At 39.7% G+C, this 17,310-nt stretch overlaps 1 protein-coding gene across 1 annotated transcript in view; it reads right to left on the bottom strand.

Moving 5' to 3' along the window:
* The window catches only part of nkain2 (sodium/potassium transporting ATPase interacting 2), a 97,472-nt gene extending 80,406 nt beyond the window's left edge, over positions 1-17,066 (bottom strand). The window contains exon 1 of the mRNA XM_059355926.1: positions 15,512-17,066. Coding sequence (XP_059211909.1) covers positions 15,512-15,565 — 54 coding nt within the window. The 5' untranslated portion in view covers positions 15,566-17,066. The remainder of the gene's footprint in view (positions 1-15,511) is intronic.
* Positions 17,067-17,310: the final 244 nt, after the last annotated feature.

The raw sequence follows: 17,310 nt of genomic DNA, 5'->3' as shown, positions 1-17,310 counted from the left end.
GCCTGTCTGCCTGTGTGTAAATATTGAGGCAGCAGAATTCAGCCCAACACCATCAGCTCATCCATCAGTGGTGGTCACGCACAAGGTCAGCTTCCAGCACCGTCGATACAAATCTTAGCAGCTCAGCAGGCAAATGCGCCCATGGTATCGCTCACTCAAATCCAGTACACGACCTTTGTTGCATGTCGTCGCCTCACTTTCCTCTCACCCTCCACCGCTGAGTGTCGATATGAAACCGCCGGCGATTTTCAAAGATGTGGCTGGGAGTCGGAGTGTGATGCAGGAAGATTGAAATTGCTCTGAAGAGACAAGCAATCCAGTGTAACCGGCTGCAGTGGTTTTGTCGGGGCCCTCCACAGATGCAGTTACCGCTGAAAAGCTTTTGAAGATTTTGGGGGGGTGTAGTGAAGATTGCTTTGGAAATTTGGGTTTATAAAATTGGCATGTATGAAATGATTCAAAACATTGTTATGTGTCATAATCTGTTGCGTGATTGCTTGTTTTTTCCTTCATACTCGACAGGAAGACACCAATGTGTTTGCTGAAGATACTAGAATTACAGCCTTGCTGTTTTATACCTCCGTCAACCAGTCAAGTTGCAGTTTGTCCGTTCGGACTCATATGTAACCACGGCAGTAGACAATGATCAAATACGGATGTTGCTGACAAGAAGCTACAAATTCTAAGAAGTGGATTTGTCACCCACATCTTCAATCCAGCAGCATAAAACACATACACAGTCACCAGAGTTTCAAGGTGGGCACCTAAGATTAGTGTCACCAATTCAGTATCCCACCAAATACCTCCCCTTGCTGAGTGATGGCGTAGGTCACAATGAAGTTGACCTTTGACCTTTTGGATATAAAATGTCATCACTTCAATCTCCGATATCCTATCTGTGAATTTTGTCATAAGTAATGAATGAATTCTTGAGTTATGGCCAAAAATATGTTTTATGAGGTTGCAGTGACCTTGACTTTGGAGTTCCAAAATCGAATCAGTTCATCCTTGAGTCCAAATGGTTGTTTGTGCCAAATTTGAAGAAATTCCCTCCAGGCATTCCTGTGATATCACGTTCACAAGCATGGAACGGACATGAGGACACAGTGACATGTCGTCTGACATCCAAAATCTAATCAGTTCATCCTTGAGTCCAAACGGTCATTTGTGACAAATTTTAAGAATTTTCCTCCAGGTGTTCCTGAGATGAGGTGTTCATGAAAATGGGACTGACAACCTCACGATATAATGTTTCCAGCCACGGTTGTCGTTTGCACAGAGGCATAAAAACTGTTGATAAATGTTGCCATGTTTGTAGCTTTGTGTTTGGAGTTGTGAGCCCTATGAAGTTTGCCATACATTGTATTATTTCTGATACAGTTTCTCTTTGAAATGCCGCATCAAGAGAGGCCAGTGGAATATATTGGACATAATGTTGGCGGGCATATTTTTCCAATACATTTTCTCCATAAACAATAAGATGTGACAGTTGAAACACTTTTACTTGAATGAGCAAGAAACTCCCCTGGTTCATCATCAGTACAAAGGAGAACTGCATTAGGAAATAGTTTAAAAAAACATTATGTGTGATATTAACACTCAAGGTAAAACATCCAATTACCAAGCTTCAAATTCTGCCACTTGCTTCACTAACGGTGGACAGATTAAGACAGACTTTGTCTAAAAGCAAACTGACTTTTAGACTTATTATAGCATGAAAAGCACCAGTGTAACATTGACAATGGCTCTGTTCTATTCAAGTGTCCCAGTAAGCCTTGACAGGCTGACAGTGAGCCCGCATTCACAATAACAGAACCCTGCAGGTAAATGGAATTCAGCCTTCATTAATTTTATCATTCACACCTGTGATTTTCCAACTGTTGCAAGTCAAAATGTCTTCAATGAAAAGGACCTATACTTTATTAAGAAAGTTGTTAATAATATGCAGTTTAGCTGAATTGATTGTGGGTCATTTTGGGGGTGAATTCAGAAACTACGCTGCCAGTTTTGTTCATAACTGCAATGATAATAATATTTTTTTAATTTGCTACAACTCTGATTTAGGCCTCTGACTGGCTTCTCTACATAGCAAAGGAGGTTCATGGGTTTTGTAGTATTACAGTCTTTCAGAATACCAAACTGACAGAAAAACGACATTTTTTATAGAAAAAAAGTTGTCTGTCTGAACTAAACATGTATTGCAATCACACTATTCAGTGATCATTAGCATTGCTTGTGTTGTAACTCCCACATTGTGCGCTGCAGTACAGTGTGTAGTGCCACACACAGAGGGGCAACAGTGGTTTATACAGTGGATGTGATTCCACACTATGCCTGTCAGTATCACTGAGACGATAGAACAAATAATCCAACTGTGTAAGGGTTCAATTTAAAGCCTCCACTGAACTGTGGAAGAATATAGATTGAGTCAGCTTTTCCAACTCAAACAAAAAGATTTCACTTTTTTTTTACTGATTCCACTCTTCCACAGTTTCGCAGGCTGTTTTATGATGTCAGCGTGAGCTGATACACTATCATGCTTTTGCACACTTCCTATGAGTCCCCAAATGCTTTTACACGACATGCCACAATCTCAAGTGGGAGAAGAACCCATGGTGTTTTTACAATAAAAAACATCTAGGGTGGAAAATTGCAGTTTATGAGAAAGCTTTACAAAGAAAAAGCAGAGAGTGGTGTTGCAGTGAGCCTGGTGCTGGTGAGGCGGTCCATTGGAAAAAGATTACATATATTCATTTAGCTTAGAATATGGGCACAAGAATATTGCTGATCCTTTCAGAAAAAAAATACTCTAAGAAAATTTTGGTGTGAGAAAACACACTGAATTACAGATGCGAACACACAGTGTGTCTCCCTCTCCACTCCCAAACAAAGAGGAGGGTTAAATCTCATTCAATTCTCTGGTGAAAAGAGGGGTGAATAACTGGATGGAATTAAAATAATACTTGCACAGGCACAGAAAAGATAGTGAATCTAGTTTTACTGGCAACTTTGGAGAAGTGTGTTGTTATTTTCCTTGTTTTTTAATTGAAGCTCTGTTGATACAAACAACAGCTCAGAGCAGGACTGTGCAGCATTATTGACTCCATCTTTTTGGTTTGTGCCAGTTAAAGCCTGACACACAGTAAAAGATTTTTTATCCAAATCTTGAGTTACCATCTCAATCTAACTGCTTGCTCCCATCGACAGTAAAGTTAAAACTGCCCAGTCAGAGGAGATTTGTAATGTCCCATGAGATCCGTGGGATCCACTCGCGTACAGTCAAGATGGTGGGAAATATAACCAAGGCGGGGATTTATTTATCTATTTTCATGTCTAACATCAGAGGATCAGAACATATCACGTGTGGTACACATTTTTCTAAATCAAAGCTAGCATCATTTGTGCATTATATGTTGTTAATACACCGAGAACAACAAATACTACACAGTAAAACAATAGCTACTCAATAAAATTGAGGCAACAGATTGCACGCAATATTATTAATTAAATCTAACTACGTTACAAGTTGAGTTAATAACAACTTAACAGGAAGTGCCTGTCAATTAAAAACTGACTAATTCTATTGTGTTGGATTCATTCAAAATTCTCTTGATTTAGAATCACATACACATAAAGATTATATTTAATGTGATCAAAATAAGTAGATTCTATCTCAAACACTTTTATATTAAAGTTACTTAAATTACTGCCTCAAAACCAAGGACGCATTTATTTTTAATACATTTTATCAAATATATTAAGTAAAATGAAATGACTACAGAATAATTTATTACAGTGCATGCCAATATGTCTTTGAAAGGCAAAAGCAAATAGTGTGGAATTACTCTGCAGATGCTCCGGTCGAAAATGAGACCAAACTTTTCTATGGGCGTCAGTTTTTGAGCCACAACAAAGGCCGAAATGCGGTCATACCAACTAGCTAAGGTTTTTAGCCTATCCAGTTTCTGGGAATGCTATGCTATGTGATCTTGATTTTGTGAACTGGTGGAGGAGGGTCTCCAACTCTCTAAAGCTCAAGCGACTCATTGTCTTAAATATGATACCAGGAGCTTAGAGCAGGGCTCGAATACCTAGACAACTCCACACTTCCGTTATCCTATCTGAACCATCAGAGATCAATTGGTGACAGGAGAGGCTCTGTCACCTCCAGATGTGTTGTGAAAGACCTTGTCATCAGCAACAGCACTTTAACATCCAGCCTCTAACAGTCCTTGAACACATTCCAACGCAAAATACACCTTCCTGCACATTTTTCATTGCAGAAGTTGGTCTTTTTCCAAAGCTTAATGTATTGACTGAACTTGAGGACTCCAGGTTGTGGAGAATTATGTGCTGTTTGCTGACAGCTTGTTTATGGACTGCTTTGGATTTTTTTTTTTTCAGCACAGCAGCAAATATGGTCCCACATTTACAACCAAACAGCAGAAGTAGACCAGACACAATTTCGCCCTTATAGAGTTTTATTTATCACAACATCCCAGACATTCCAGATGTTAGAACATATCATGTTTGACAGCTTCAGTTAAATTAGATGTGATACAAAAAAGAACATCTGGGATGGGCCTGTGGTTAGTTTTGAGTCTTATTAAGTTTTCAGTGGAACATGCAGTAGAAGCCAACTTCTGCAAAGAAACTTGTGAATGTGCAGACACTTTTGATCATCAGACCCACCCCAAGAGATGACTGTTCACCATGACAACCAACCGCCCTAATTATGCACGCAGTGTACTGCAGTCAACAGCGGAGTGAAGCCGGCCTTGCCCCGCTACTTACACTTTTTAATACAGGCGTTATTTGATGTGTAAAACATAACTGTATTATCATTCAGCGTTTGAGGATAAGAGCATGATTGGTTCTATGCAAAGCACCAAGAGATGAAAATCAATGCTGAGAACTAAAAAAAGGACCAAGTTCTTTCATTCTGTGTTAGTGTCCGAGAGGAAGCAGAGGTTCCGACAGAGTAATTAAAAATATCTGTTAGCCTGAACAGAGCTGATCCATTTGTCTGACCTTGGATAATGTGTATCACAGTACCACAGTGCCCCAAAATAAACTGAACATCTCCCCATCAGGTTGACTGTCAATAGCACTGTAATTGTTTTGGGAGAGTTCAGCCACTGCAGATACAAGTCCTGCTGCAGAAATATTAATTCTGCACCACTGCAAACGAAAAAACAACAAAAAACAATGATTGTATTAAATTAAAGTTACATGGTACAGGTTGATTGGTCCGTTGTTTTTCTGACTGTGCCCTACAAGCATCCGCAGTTAAAGTGAATTAGAAAAGTTTTAACAGCTTTTATGAATCTGGTGTTGGTGTGTTGGTTTCCACTACACAACTTCAAAAGATATAATTAGACATTTACAGTATATATACACAATCAAACTGCAGTTGACTATTTGCTAAACCAATAGACTGTAAAAACAGAATGGACATAGTCGCTGGGATATCACTCAATGGCAGTGGCGGTTCTAGGCCAATTTTAGTGTGGGGGCCAGTGTTTAATCAGAGGGGCACATTAAAAATTGTCAAAAATGATATTTAAGCATTCAAAACCTTTATTTAAGCTAAAAGTCTCATATTTGGAAGAACTACATTGATTGAAACACTGAGACTTACCAACATTAACTCATTAACTCTCATTTTTGTGCACAATTACTTTTTTTTAATTTTTAAAGTGCAGTACAGTGAGAATGATCTTTATATTTAGCTTTTATTGCACAATTAAACTATTATACAATGTACACATTATGGGTTCATTTTGTGTACAATGAGATATTGTTTGAACAAAAAATAGGTAAGAATTGTTCCGTCGTTCATTGCTATAAATTGATCATTTTATGATTAATTTGACACAGGGGCCACAGCAGGGGCCAAGGGCTTCTTCACAGGGGCAGTGGCCCCTGTAGGCCCCTGTGTGGAACCGCCACTGCTCACTGGTTTTGAAGCGTCAAGTAGGATTGGGCAGCATCCATTTTTTAATACCGTCATACTTTTCCAACATTTCACTGGGGTATTCAATATATGACAGTATTTGTGTTCCACTTCTTGAACAACCACAAACTCATGTTTGGACAAAATAAATATTTTTTTTAACCAAGTATGACATAAAAAAAAATCCTGCTGGCAGCATGCCGTCTTTCCCCCACCATCTCTCTGACATGCCTCGGCATGCCGTCTGATTAACTGTCAGCTGAGCAGCATCATAGTTGCTCTCTGTCGTTCTTCTCAGGCAGGCCATTAAACTTGCCAAATAAACTGACAAAAATTGCCCAAAAACAGCTTGGTCCATGTTGAAAGATTTGAGTTTTACTAGTCCTGTAATACCCCTTTTTCTTGACCAAGGCAGTTGCAGGGCCGGTTCAGAGCCTGTGCCTGATCTTGAACCAGTTCATTGCCAAAGAGCCGGCTCTCAGCCAGGAAAACTGGTAAATTAAAAAAGATTTGCAGAGCAGCATTTACAAAGGCAGAGGGCTGGAAATATACCCGCGGTGTTATTCCTTTTTGGTTGGAAAAGTTGGGGCTGGAAAATGTAAACACGGAAATAAACAAACCAACATGGAGCTGAACTCACCCTGGGTACCTTTGGTTATACTCGCCGTAATCCTGCTCTGATGTTCCTACCAAACGACGGCCCAGATGTTAAGCAAACATCGAACTTCGGAAAAAGTCCAAGTCAGTCCTTTCTCAGTCCTGTTGCATATGTCGCTCTGTGTACATCTCACAAAATTCCAGCTCAGGTAGCCCACAAACCGCTGCTTTTTGGTTACATTCATAGTCCAATAGACCGTACTAGGGTTCATTTGGAAACGGACCAAAACCCCTCTCGCAAGTAGCCTGGTTAGGACTAGTTATTTTGGCTGGCACTAGAGTATGATTTGATCGCTCACTAACGACCAAATGAACCAAATAAGGATTTAACTGCACCAGAGTTCGATTGAAACAGACTAAAGTTTGGGTTGTGAAAGCGCCCTAATTCGCCATGTTTGTCAGCTGATCTGCTGAGAGACTGACCTCCGGTAGCGTCTGCTTGTGCATTATGCATTAATCAGTTAAATTGATAGAGTCATGCTGGATAAAAGTGTCTGCTAAATGACAGTGTAGTTGTAGAATTGTAAAAAAAACGTCCAAGCCCAGCCTCAAGTTTAACATTTCGTCCAAAATTGGACGTCCGCCATAAGCTAGATCTCTAGCAAAAAAAAACCCAGCAAAAAAACTCTCACACTACTTAAGAGAGATATTTAACCTACCTAATAACTCTCAGGCATTGGGATGCCTCAGTGAATCTCAAACCTAACCTAATCTGACTCTAAAAGTCATACAAAGCGACCGCCAATTTACCTTTGACGAATGGAAAATTAGGGATAAAACCTTTAGACTGTAAACTCACCATTAAGCACCTTACATGCATTCAGCAGCAATCTGTAAGAAAGCCAGCACTTTTCAAGACACTGTACTTTATTGACAGCTGAAAGCCAGAAAGGGAGAATACCCTTTTATCACCGAGAACAACCTGAACAATAGGAATGCAGCTTGGACTGATCTACAAGGTTCGAGGTTTAATGTCGGGCTGATTTGGCACAATGGAACTACCTCCACAGGACCAGAGGATGAAAGCCTGTTTTGTGCACAGACTCTATTGAAACACATTGAATGAATATCCAGTCAAGTCAGTGGCCAAGGTGTGATGGCTGCATTCCTCCAAACAGAGACAGAAAGAGAGAGGAGGTGGAGATGGGAAAAAGAAATAAAGAAGGCAAGAAAGACATACACAGAAAGAGTGGGCATATATATAAAAATACAGAGACCTGGGGGAAGAGGGACTGACAAATTAGAGAGTGCGAAAAAGAAAAGCGACAGAAAATCTATAGACTCACAGCTGAGATTGCGTGTGGCCCTTGTTGAAAGCGGCGTTGTACATAAAGGATAGCAAAGCCTTTTTATCTCACTGAGTTGTGGCGATGAGGAAGGAGGTCTGAAGATTATGTTTGTTGCTAGAGTGCGGGAGCTCTCCTCTCTTTCAACTCAAAGCACTCTCAAAGTGAATTTGCTTCGAAATACTGAAAAACCAACAGCTTCATGCACATCCAGGACATCACAAAATAACTGTGATGAAAATATCATAAACTACATGGAAGTTGAACCAGAATCCAACTGAATGAGAAAACCTTTTTGCATAACTGCAATATTGGAATTTAAATGAACAATTTATTCCAATTTGCAAACCAATTTGATGGAAATTATTAAACTCAAAGGCACCAGTAAATGTTTTTTTTACATTTTAAGTTGGGGAAATTGATGTTTGCCAATAATTCCAAAGTCAAAATATCTTTTTACTTCGTTTCTGGAAAATCCAACATTGATTTATCTGTGTTTTTTTTCCACTGAGATGCATCCTTGATGAGTATTGACTTCTGGGTTTGAATGACTGCACATAACTGTTTTGCAATCAGGTAACACACACGGCACACATGCAGAGATACCGTTTCTGCATTCATGTGGCAGCCTCCAAGTGGTAAATTATTCATTATGTCCCTCAATGGTGGAAATGTCACAGGAATGTAGTGGCACAGAGAGACAAACACTGTGTCTCAGACAGCCTATGGCCACTCTATATGTACAAATATCTGCCAGTCTGTCCTAGTCTTTAGTGAAAAAAAAGATCAATTCCATATGTATTCTACTGGATCATGAATTATTATCTCACTATAATTGTGCACTATGCTGTTTTGCAAAGCTGTATTCCATTAACTTTATTCAATTAACGTACACACCAACAACATAATTAACTCTTCATCAACATAAACAGCCACCAACCGTGTGCACGACCTCCACCGAAGCAGCCAATGGAGCGAGGCCATCGCCTGCTGCCATTGGATGATTGAGTAATCATCTTCGTGACAGCAGTTGGTGGGTGTGTGGCCTGATATAGCAACAAGGACCATAACCATCGCCACACAAAGTGAGTCACCAGTGGCATATGTGAATATCTCTCTACGTATGTGTGTGTGTGTGTGTGTGTGTGTGTGTGTGTGTGTGTGTGTGTGAAGAAGGTGTTGGTAAAAACACCATCTGATCCACTATGATCCTTTTGCTCTGTTTTATTTTGTACCAACTTTATATTCTTTTCTTCTCTTCTGCTTACAGCTCTTACAACACATACTTTCACAGATTGTATGTGTTCCATCTTTCACACCATCATTTTACTGTTGCAACTAATTGGGATTTAAATAACCCAATTCCATGTTTGTTTTTTAAAATAGGACGTTTACAGAAAAAGGGAAGAATGGAAATACAATGAGCTGGGAAATACATTTTCAAAATAAGTTTTTTTTTAAAAAGGTCCCCTGAAATAACTGAATGTGGAATTATAAAATAAAATAAATGTGGCATCAGCAAAGAAAATAACCCTATAAAAAAAATCAATGTGGCATTGTAAAATAAAAATCCCATTTTTAAAAAATGTGGCATGAAATAAAAGTCCACTAAAAAAATGGCATAATGAAATAAAAGTTCCCTGAAATAAATACATGTGGCATTATTAAATAAATAAAAAATAAAAGAATAAATGTGGCATTATTAAAGTCCACAAAAAATGTGTCATTATTAAATAAAAGTCCCCTAAAAATGGCAATATAAAATTAAAGAGACTAAAAGAATAAATTATGTAATAAATTCCCTGGAAATAAAATGAGAAAAGTGGAATTATTAAATAAAGTCCCCTGAAAATAAATAAAAGTAATTTTACACGTTGGTTTTGTACAGATAAATAAAACAAGAAACATACAATGTTTTAATAAGCAAATATTTTGTCCCCTTTTGACAGAGTCAGGCTTGTTCTCCCCTTGATTCCAGTCTATACTAAGCTAAGCTAAGCTAACCAGCTGCTGTCTGTAGCTTCATATTTACTGTAGCAAACACAAAGCAGGGTGGTATTGATCTTCTAATCTTATTTCTCAAGAACATATTTGTACCACCTTCGGCCAATATGTAATAAAACATAACAAATCCCATCAAAATATTTTCTCAGTCTGGAAAAAAATATTTGAGGATTAGTAAGATTTTCACTGGAACAGATGTGTTTATTCAATAAAAACTATGTCCACACTTGATCTCAGATTGTGACAACCAAATCACATGATTACAGCACTTGAGCCAATCCTCCAATCAGCATTTCCCACTGAGACCTCAATTTGATGGCAAAAAAGCTAGTAACCCTTGAGCTCACTAATCAGCCCAGCACACAGGAGACGTAGTGTGTCTCCATCTACATCTCATAAGGATCACAAGCTGGCAGAGCTTCACCTGCTGGGACTGATTATACCTGACACGTGGTGACGTCAGCTGTGAAGCCCACATATCTCCAACCAGGATCATTGATCTCTGCTCGGCTATAGTGACATCACCTATCTCCCCAATTAACCTCGCTAATGAAGCGGGAGAAAAACTGCTGTTAAGAGTTACATAAGACATCAGTTCCACTACATAAGACACAATGACCGGCATTGTTTTCTGCTCGGCGAGGTCAACTATTAAGTGGAAGCTTACATGGCAAAAACAATTACCTCCAGCAGGGGGTACGCAGAGAGGCGAGCGGAGTCTTTTAATTTGTGGTCAATTAGGGCTGCTTTGAACAAAGAGGATTGTGGGCAGTGTGTTTTTTTCTGTCGGTACCTACAGCTATGATACTAGAAGAACATAAAATCTGTATCATGACTTCCTTACAATGTGGAGAAGGGTTGTTTTTTGTGAAGATTTCACCATCAGGGGCTTGTGTCTAAATGGCTGAAGCTAACAGAGCATGGCTTCACTGTAGCATACAGTAGTGTTACTGTAGACCTCCAGCTCAGCTAGTGGTGGTATCAGCTGGCTTAGCTATTACAACAGTTAACAGAGCAAAACATGTTGTTGACTATGGCACAGCATTAGTTCCAGCGCATTAGACACAATGACTATCACTGTGACAGCATCTCATTCACCGGCACACACAAACACACAAACGCTCCCCTCCTTTTCACCCACAGCATCCCCATTTACAGCACAATGGTGTGTTTCATGTATGTACAGCACATGTGGCAATCTCATCAGCACTGTATTGTGAACATGCTGGCTTAAAAACAGATTTAAAAAAGACTGGAAATATGCACACAAATGTCCCCTTTCAGAGTAAAATGAACTCTTTGTAAGCACAACGAGGGTCATACACATTAATATCCTAGAGTAAATTCAGTGATTTCATATTTTAATACGAACATACACACTCATGCATGCACAGTGTATCATGCCTGTAACAGTGTCCCATTCAACATGACAATAGGTCTTCAGTTACTTACTGTACATGACTCCAAGAGATGAGAATGCTACGGTATGAGCGATCCTGCTCATGTTTATGTATCTGTGCACATGCCCACAATGTCCCATTCTATACCAACGTACAGCTACAGATTCCAGACCAGCCTCTGTTGCATTTAAAGAAAAGCAGGGTTTATTTTGTGGTGAGTGGAGCCACTTTGCCTAAACCAGGGGTCGGTGACCCTTTTTAACAAATGAGCCATTGTTGGCCAAAGAGAGGAAAAAAATGTCAGAATGAAGTCACAAAATTCGAAAGTTGGAATGAAAAGTTTGCCTAGTTAGGGAAACTCAAATCTAGACTTGAAGTTGGCAAAATATAAGTTGACGTGTTGGGCCGTAGACCTTTTAAGTAGGGATGGGAATAATTGATTAAAAATGTTTGTTAAGAATTTGAAATTGGAATTGGAATTTTAAATCAATCTGTGTATTTTTTTATTTTATCTCTGACTGCGTATCAGTACTCACTGAACTGAAACACGGCCGAGCGTTCAGTTCTGCGGCCGTACGTGAATAAGCCAATGAGCTGAGAATTAAGTTGGATAAAGCTACAGTTTGCAAACTGAAAGCTGCAATGACAATTATAAAACACACAGAAATATAAGAGTATTAATTTGAGCAAAACTAGTTTTCACAGCATGAATATTGGGTTTAATTTGGTCCAAAACTTATTTAAACACAAAACACACTTAAATATGCAAGATTACTGTGAAAACTAACCTCATGCCTTTCTGGGGCCAAAACATAAAACATTTAACTCCTTGACATTATCTTTACAGTTTAATCTCAGTTGCGTTAGTTTGAAGATGGACAGGATCAAGTCTCTTTTTGTCCTTTCAAAATAAAAGCATCTGTTATCAGAACAGGCTTCTGCATAGTTCTGTATACATATCTTTTATTTTGCCAATGTATGCATGTTTTATACATACTGGAGTGTTTATAAAAACATATTGATTAATCGATTAATTGATCATTACCGTTATAGATAATAGAGTTGGCGGGTTACTTCCAAACGCCCAAGCCTACTTTTAAGCATTTTTTATGCATATATAGGAGCTACACATTTTTACATTGGAAGAATACAGATTGATTTGGGCTTACATGATAAATGAATAAAAATAAAATGTAAGGAAATAACCATTTCATTTCAATCATTCTGCAGATGGCCTGAAGAGCTACATGTGGCTCCAGACCCCTTGGATTTCTTTGCGTTATTGTATAATGTAGTCACAAAATGTGGTTTAAGTTTCTTCAAATTCCCAATTAAGGACAAGCTACATCTGCCAGAAATTGTAATTGTGGCTTGAACTTTCAAAGTCAGGTTGGAAAAAGAAAGTGAACCCTTGGTTTTAGTTAACACATAGCATTCTCAGTCCCCTTCCAGCATTTACGCTAGTGGTCGACCGATACAGGTTTTTTAAGGCCGATACTGATTATTTTGACATCAGTCTTAACCGATCCCCGATACGTGCTGCCGATTTTTTTGGGCTGATTCTTGAAGCCGATATTGCCTTTTCTCCCTCCATTTACATGATAAAAATGACACAATGATAACAAATGTTACACAAGTCTCAATTTAAACAAAAAAGAAACATCTATTAACAAAACAAACAAAACATATTAACAGTTGGATAGCAAACAATGTGTATGTTGTGATAGGCCTCAAGGTGGTGGCGCCTCAGATGATCCACATATTTGATGTGTTTTTCACATCAGCTGTTGCACCAAGCCTTGCCTGCTGTTGGCTCAGTGAAATGGGCTAATTGATCGGCGAACGCACGCACCTATCGCCGGTGCCGATACAAGTAAATAACGTAAATATCGGCCCTATATATCGGTCGACCTCTAATTTCCGCTACCTATTTTGCAGGAGCAGCGTCACTGCATCTTGGGCATAACAGCACCCAAGACAATTGTGACTGGTTTCAAAGAAATACATTTGAAGTTGATTTAACAGCAGTGGCCAGGAAGAAGTTTAGACCATTTCCCCTGTACAAATCTGTTTAATTCTAACAATTTTTAGGAATGTCTTCCATGAATGGCTCTTTTGACTTCAGAATCTCCATTGACATCACTTTTCTTGCGTCTGAGGTATTTTGTAGTTGGTTCCTCACAGTGTTTAGGGTTATTTCCTGCTACCTGACAGCTACACTGAGACTTGTTTTCTCAATCAGTATTGGTTGTTCGGGCCCAGGGGCGGCAAAACGATTACAAATGATGGTGATTACTGCCCATTGAATTCACTTGAAGCATGGTTTTAGGTATGTGTTTTGCTTCAGTACTCCAAAGAAAGTACAACTTAAACATAGTCTTCAATTTTAAATTTTCATTGAATGTTGTCCCAGGTAAATAATAACGTTGAGGTTGCCAATTAGAGATGTACAATGTTTTCCATTTATTTTGGAAGAACCATGCTTTCCTCAATGATGTCCTTTCATGGCCACCATTGATGTTTTTTTTTATTATCATCACAACTTGAGTGGAGACCTCGGTGCCTTATTTTTAGACACAACCTTAACTGCAACCAAAGGGTTGTCTTTTTCCTTTCCTTTAAGCCTTTATTTGCCATTTTGCTTCATCTGAAGTACTCTAAAAGCATCTGTGAATGAGGGACAGTTCACATCAGATTTTGAAAAGACGAATGTCAGCAATCAATATTTTTCATGTGTGCTTGTACAGAAAAATGAGGAAAAGAATGTTTTTTTAAAAGGCTGAATAGGTTCACATGTGACTACATGTGTAGGACATAATATGTGTTTCCATTAAAGTTGAAATTTTGAAATGTTGCATAAAAGAAAATGTGAATTAGGGACATTTCCATCAACTGGTTTCTAGCGAATAAACAAAGCTGCATAAACGTACTTTCATCAGAAGATAGCAGTGTGATGTATTGCTGTAGGCTAATCCGACAGTAAACAGTAGAAGAAGTAGAGATTGCGGGAGAGAGAAAAAACAACAAAAAAAGAGGTTGCTAGTCAGACAACTTTAGCCACCCACAAGAGAAAATGGAGAGAAGTCTTTAGGAATTGGATTAGTTTCCATCTCCCGTTCAGCTCATTAACTATTTTTCGAAGAAGACAAAAACCACCTCAAGTGAGCGTAAAAACATTTATACACTTTTGCAAAAGTTGTATCAAATTTTTGTGTTTCCATCAAGTTTTTCTCATTTGAATCTTCAGAAATTCGTTGAAGGAAACAGGACTAGTTGTGATAAACTTCTCTGTATGATTGAAGGCTGAAGAAAAAGGTTTCAGATGAAAAACACTTTGCGAATAAAATATATAGTGCTGTAGCTGTCCTGGAAATTCCCTTTTCCTGACAAAAGATCATATACAACTGGCCATTTTTATTTGAGAAAACAAAAACGATCAATCAGCTTCGTATCATTAAGAGTTCTAGATGGGATTTTCTTTTTCATGTGCAAGATTTACATGACCAAAGTAATGATAGCATGTATGCACACACTCACCCTCACACACACACACACACACACACACACACACACACACACACACACACACCTAGAGACCCATCCCTCCTTCTCCATTGTCTTGCCTGGCACCAGTTTCCATTGACACAGATGGTGCTGGGAGAATGAGGTACAAAGAGAGACAGACTCAGAGGGAGTTGATTCCATGACTTTATATCAGCTCCATTCCTCTCCCTCCGTCTATACATTTTTCCCCATAAATCACATGTACCTGTTCCATACGTCTATCCAGCTGCCATCCATCCCTCTTTCACCTCTACCATCCATCACTCCCAGCCCCCATCTATCCATCAATGTTCCTATGAACTCTTAGTACCTTCTTAGAGTTCCCACCAACAGCCATTCATCCTTTCAATCCAGCCATTTGTCAGTCTGTCCCTGAAACCAGATCCCAGCTTGTATCATGACCTTTTACGCACCTATTAACTTCTGAAATGCGACCTTTCAGTCATCCATCTTTTTCCCTCCATCCATACATCCATCTATCCCCCCGTACCCCGCTGCATGTCGTGTCACCAAGGTAAAGATGTTTTCCGATTCCTTGTAATGACTTTTTTCATTGAACTCAAAAAGAAGACATTTCTTTCTCCTGATTGATGTGCCCATTTAGCGACCCCCCTTACAGGATCAATAGTTAAATTAACACTCACCAACTGCATGCCACAGATGAAGGCCAAGGTGCACCTGCCACTACAGCACCCCATGGTGTCCTCCTCCGTCTCTCCAGCGATCCACGTGGAGGAAAGAACTCTGGGTAAAACTCCCAAATCCTCCAGCTGGTCCTTCAAAATCCAAAAGCCCCCTGGAGGGCCGTCTGGCTGGCTGGCAGCCCAGGTAGAGGCTCTGGCTGCTCGGCCTCAGCGAACAGAGTGCAGCCCCTGTACTCGCTGGAGCTCAGGGGAATAAAAAGCTACTACTTCATTCAAATGGGCTCGGTTGCTGACAGGTAAACAGCCTGAAACGTGGTCTCTTGGATTTCCAACACACATGGGGTCAGGGATCAAAAGATGGAAGGTGGGCCTTGGGGATGATTCAAGTCCACAAATTCTTCTTGATGTGTCCACGGAGGAAAACCCTTTACAAGCCTCTGCAACTGAAGGCAGTTTGGTAGTCTGATAAATCAGATGATGAGGTGCATTTTGATAGATTATCAGAAATCTGACTTTATTCTGACCAAATGGGCACAAATAAAACTATCTTGACCAATGAGACAAAGGTTACATTGACTCTCCAGTAATGTCCAGTTATCATCTACTGGATCAGAAAGTCTACAATCACGTCGATTAGTGGCATCCTTGTCACAGAATTAGCACGGTTACAGTAGCCACTTACACGACATTAAAAGACTGTAAAATCAGGCAGAGATGGTGAGATTAGATGGACATATTCCCCCAGATTAAACGCTCTTTTGTTTAATAATCCGATTAAGCGCCACTTGAATGTGACTGATTGAAACAGCCTAATTTGTTTCAGGGTGGAGAAAACAAGTGAAAGTGGTCCCTGCCTCCTCCTCTCTCAGACCAGCTCCTCTCCTCTCTCCTGCTCTCCTCTCAGGGGAAGTAACATCCTTTCATTCACACCGTAACAAATAACAGCGTTTTAGCTCCAAAACGCGCCTGTAATCCAGTGTCTCTGCTTTTTTTGTGTGTGTCTCTGAATTTGTTTCTTTATCCACTCAGACAATGGTGAGGAAAATTGTTGCTAAGGATGTTGTGATATGTCACCAGCCGCTGGAAGCTGATTTCGGCTAACAAGTCCTCCTCCTCCGGTTCATCTCCCCGTCAGATCCACAACACAACCGCCGTTTTATCCAGCCGGTAGTCCGGTAATTCGCCGCCTGCTCCGTTACAGCGAACACATCTCTACAACGTCAGGAAAAATAAAAAATAACAAAAACACAGAAAAGCATGTCCACATTTCGTTTGGAGAGGGACGGGGTGAGATTTCGGGTCGAGGTAAGTCTCCAAACGTGAGGTACACAGGGCGGTGTGAGCGGAATAAGGGCTAAGTTTAGTTTGTCGTCTCGGGGTTTGTCTTCAAGGAGTGAAAAGGGGAGACAATGGGAACCGGGATGGACCGACGGACCGAGAGAGACAGCAGCGAGGAGCGTCTCTCGCCTGCCATCTGTCAAGTCAAACACCGCGCAACAACAAAGCTGTTCCCGTTTGGATTTTCAAAGTAAAAGTGTATATGTCCTGAACCGGCTACTCTCAAACATCCATTCATTCATCATTCTTACCCCTCTGAAATCCTGGGCTATGTCCGTTAAAAAAAATCTTGCCATGCCATGTTGTCATCAGTTTTTCAGCGTTACCTCACCTATATGTCCTGATTGTTATTTTTTAACTTTGACTCAATTGATCAAAAATGTTGAACCCAAAAGAAACAAAGGAAAACATAAAATCTGATCTTGAAAATCATTTTTCACACACAGAAATGTACATGTTGA

This window comes from Centropristis striata, chromosome 18 (genome assembly GCF_030273125.1).
Source record: "Centropristis striata isolate RG_2023a ecotype Rhode Island chromosome 18, C.striata_1.0, whole genome shotgun sequence".
Taxonomy (NCBI): domain Eukaryota; kingdom Metazoa; phylum Chordata; class Actinopteri; order Perciformes; family Serranidae; genus Centropristis; species Centropristis striata.
Note: the sequence above shows the minus strand (reverse complement) of the source record. Positions and strands in the feature narration are given on the sequence as shown.